Consider the following 3,131-nt stretch of genomic DNA (forward strand, 5'->3'; position numbering starts at 1 on the left):
GGGGGTGGGGGGGTGAGCAATCAGATAGGCAGCGCTCTGGTGTTTATATCATCCTGCATGCTGGTTGAAATTACCCACTAGGAAATATGTGCTTGTATGAGGATGATTAATGAGGATGAGGCTCATTCAAAGTGTGCTGAGGCTGTTCCCCTCCCTCTCCCTTTTTGCCTCTCCGTGCATATAACCCGGGCTGCTCCAGCCTTTGCCCACTTGCCCTGAGCACGAAAAGTTGCCGCGGAGTTTCTGAGAATGAGCACTTTTTTCTCTGAGACAGTGTGGCTCTGCCTGGCTGTCACAGCAGCGCTGGGAGGACTGGTTCTTTGCAAATTCAAGATGAGCCCAGGGCAGGTGGGGAAAAAGGTGTTCTGCCTGGCTGGCTTCTGTGGAGGGGCTTGTCTGCTCAGCCTGTCTCTCTTCTGGGGCGTGATCCTCTTCTCCCTGTCATGTTTCCTCGTGTATATTTACTTATCTGGTCAAGAATTGTTACCTGTGGATCAAAAGGCAGTGCTAATCACAGGTAAGTGGACGGCGCTGCGATTCTCACTCAGGGCAGGATCTGGCACTTGCGTTGCCTCAACGGGGCTTTTTTCACATTTGGTTTAAAAATCCGACACTTGGCATGGAGTAAATGAAAGCACATCCCCAAGTGGTTTTCACTACATTGCTTGGGTTTGTTTTCTTCGGGAGGCGCATGCGAGAGGAAGGGGGAAGGTGAAGTGGATCTAAGCCATGGTTTGGTTGATCTCCCAGGATAAATATTAATAAGCAGATTTGCTGTATTTCATGTGTCTCCTTGTATCCAGCCCCCTGGGCTTCAACAGAATTTTGTTCTGAGATTAATTTTTGGCTGTGTTCTAGACCTTGGCTCTTATTCCCTAAATATGCAGGGAAGCTTATAAAGCCAGGTTATCTTTGTCTTCTGCTGTGTTTTCTTAAATATTGAAAGGACTCACCGGGGCTGGAAACTTTGCCGTTTGCCCAGCTGTTGTCAAGAAACTTGTGTCTCATCTGAACCTTTGTCTTCATAGCTGTCATTAGACCCCTTATGCTCCTTAATGGAGTCAAGCTGGCAGTGTGTCCAGACGGCAGTTGCTTGTTAGGTGAGCTGCCAGCTTTTTTTCTTCTTTTGTGTTTCTTTTTCCGCTGCAAGCGTAAGGCCAAATTAAATTCCTGTGGCTTGTAAAACTGGTTGGTTTGGTTGTGAAGTTTGAGCTTTAATTGGGCTTTAATTAGGATTACCCAGCACTGTCCTAACTCAGTAAATCCTGCCAAAGTAAGGACACCATTTGCTGGCAATGTCATTACCCCACACCCAGTGTCTACAGCCTGCTGGGGGTGAAAGCCAGCACCAGGGTGTGGATGGAAGCAAATCAGGAATTTTCTCAATTCACAGAGAAATGGACTCTCACGTGTCTTATCTATTTTGCCTTTTGCTTTAATCCAACAACAAAATTCTCTCTTAAAATGAAATGCAAGTTGGCACTTAGAGTTTAGAAGTGCTAAGGAAAACAAATTTCTTTAAAAACAATTACAACAACCAAAAAAACAAAAACAACACAAAACAGTTCAAAGGTAAACTCAGTTGGTCAATGGGATGTTTACCTACATGAATGATGTCTAGTATCATCTGGAATCATGCAGCTAGAAGGTTGGCTGGGCTTTCCAGTTTTTTACTCGAATTCTCTGGGTGGGCTGGGTGAAAAGCTGTAATAGCAGTCTAAATCTTTCTGTTCTGTGTGTAGTAGCAAGTACCCACGGTGTTCAGAATAATTCCAGGTTAAATTTATTTTTAGTGTTTTTCCACTAGTGAGAAAAGCCGGGACAATGAAGCATGTTAAAAAAAAAAAAAGACAAAAGCAATGCCAAGGTTGCAACTAATGTGACATGATCTCCCGGAGGGCCAAGTATTCCTGGGAAATCAATTTCAGGGCACAGCACTTCTCAGGCTAATAAATAAGAATACTAAACCTTAGGATGCTAGAATAATAAATTCAGGCAAACTTCAAGGTAACTGAGGAAACAAGGATCTTCTCTTGCTTGTTAACCTTGTCAGTATTCTTGACCCTCTACTTTTGCAGATGTAGGCAAGCTGAAATGCTTTCAAATTACACACCTAAGTCAGTTAGCCCATGTCAGCCTTTGAAATGTCTTGACTTGTATTTAGTGGTACATAAAATGACTGATTCCGTTAGGCAACTCAAGCCCAATGACTAATCCCTCAGTGAAATGCTCAGCAATTAGAAAGCTTAAAATTAAGAAAGGAACTATGGCTTCAGGTTCAGGTATACAGTGCAATGGTCAGGCATCTACACCTGAAGCTGAATAATGTTGGATGTCAACTATAATTTAATATTTATATAGTCATGGGATATGGAGGACAGCATAGGGAATAGAGTCAATGGAATTGTAATAGATATATANGAGTGACTCACCAAAGGATCATCTGAGGCCAGAGACAACTTCCCAACTCCCAGTTCAAAGCGCTATCTACCTTCTTACATCATTGTTTACTGGGTATGTTTCTCCCATAATCCTGCCTCCTCCAGATCATCTGTAATTGGAATCCTCCTCTCTGCCCCTCAATTCATGCTAAGTTCTGCCATATTTGGGGACAAGTCAACATTGCATTGGGCACTTTATTTTACTCTTCTCGCTCTTCCTGTGAGGGGAAGCAGAGTTTGCCATGCCAAAATATCCTTTCTGGGATATTGATTACTTTAAGCTTGTGATTTTCAAGAAACAAAAGACTCAGGTAAAAGCCTTGACCTGTGCTCTAATTGCCTAAAAGAATTTAGATAGAGGACCTGCTTCAGGGAGGGAGCCTATTATCACAGGTAACTATAGTTTAATATGAAATATTGTGTGACAAACAAGGAGGAACCCAAAGTCGTCTCTGTGTCCCATTGTTAAAGATGGCCCAGCAAACATTTATTTACCAAACATTTGCTTTTCCATCTCCATATGAATTGCCTTTCCCCCTTTTGAAGTCCCAGACAACAACCCTCCTCCTTAACGCAAGATGGCATCAAAGCCTTCACTGTCCAATGTAATATAAGTCTTGGGGTCTTATATTCTTATAGAACCCCCATGTGTATACAGGTCTGACAATTAAGTTTGCGAACTTGTTGCAA

General features: G+C 42.8%; 1 protein-coding gene across 1 annotated transcript in view; it reads left to right on the top strand.

Moving 5' to 3' along the window:
• The first annotated feature begins 36 nt into the window (after positions 1 to 36).
• HSD17B2 (hydroxysteroid 17-beta dehydrogenase 2) overlaps positions 37 to 3,131 on the top strand; it is a 53,640-nt gene continuing 50,545 nt past the window's right edge. The window contains exon 1 of the mRNA XM_019634779.1: positions 37 to 517. Coding sequence (XP_019490324.1) covers positions 250 to 517 — 268 coding nt within the window. The 5' untranslated portion in view covers positions 37 to 249. The remainder of the gene's footprint in view (positions 518 to 3,131) is intronic.

Source organism: Hipposideros armiger, unplaced genomic scaffold, assembly GCF_001890085.2.
Source record: "Hipposideros armiger isolate ML-2016 unplaced genomic scaffold, ASM189008v1 scaffold_19, whole genome shotgun sequence".
NCBI classification, from domain to species: domain Eukaryota; kingdom Metazoa; phylum Chordata; class Mammalia; order Chiroptera; family Hipposideridae; genus Hipposideros; species Hipposideros armiger.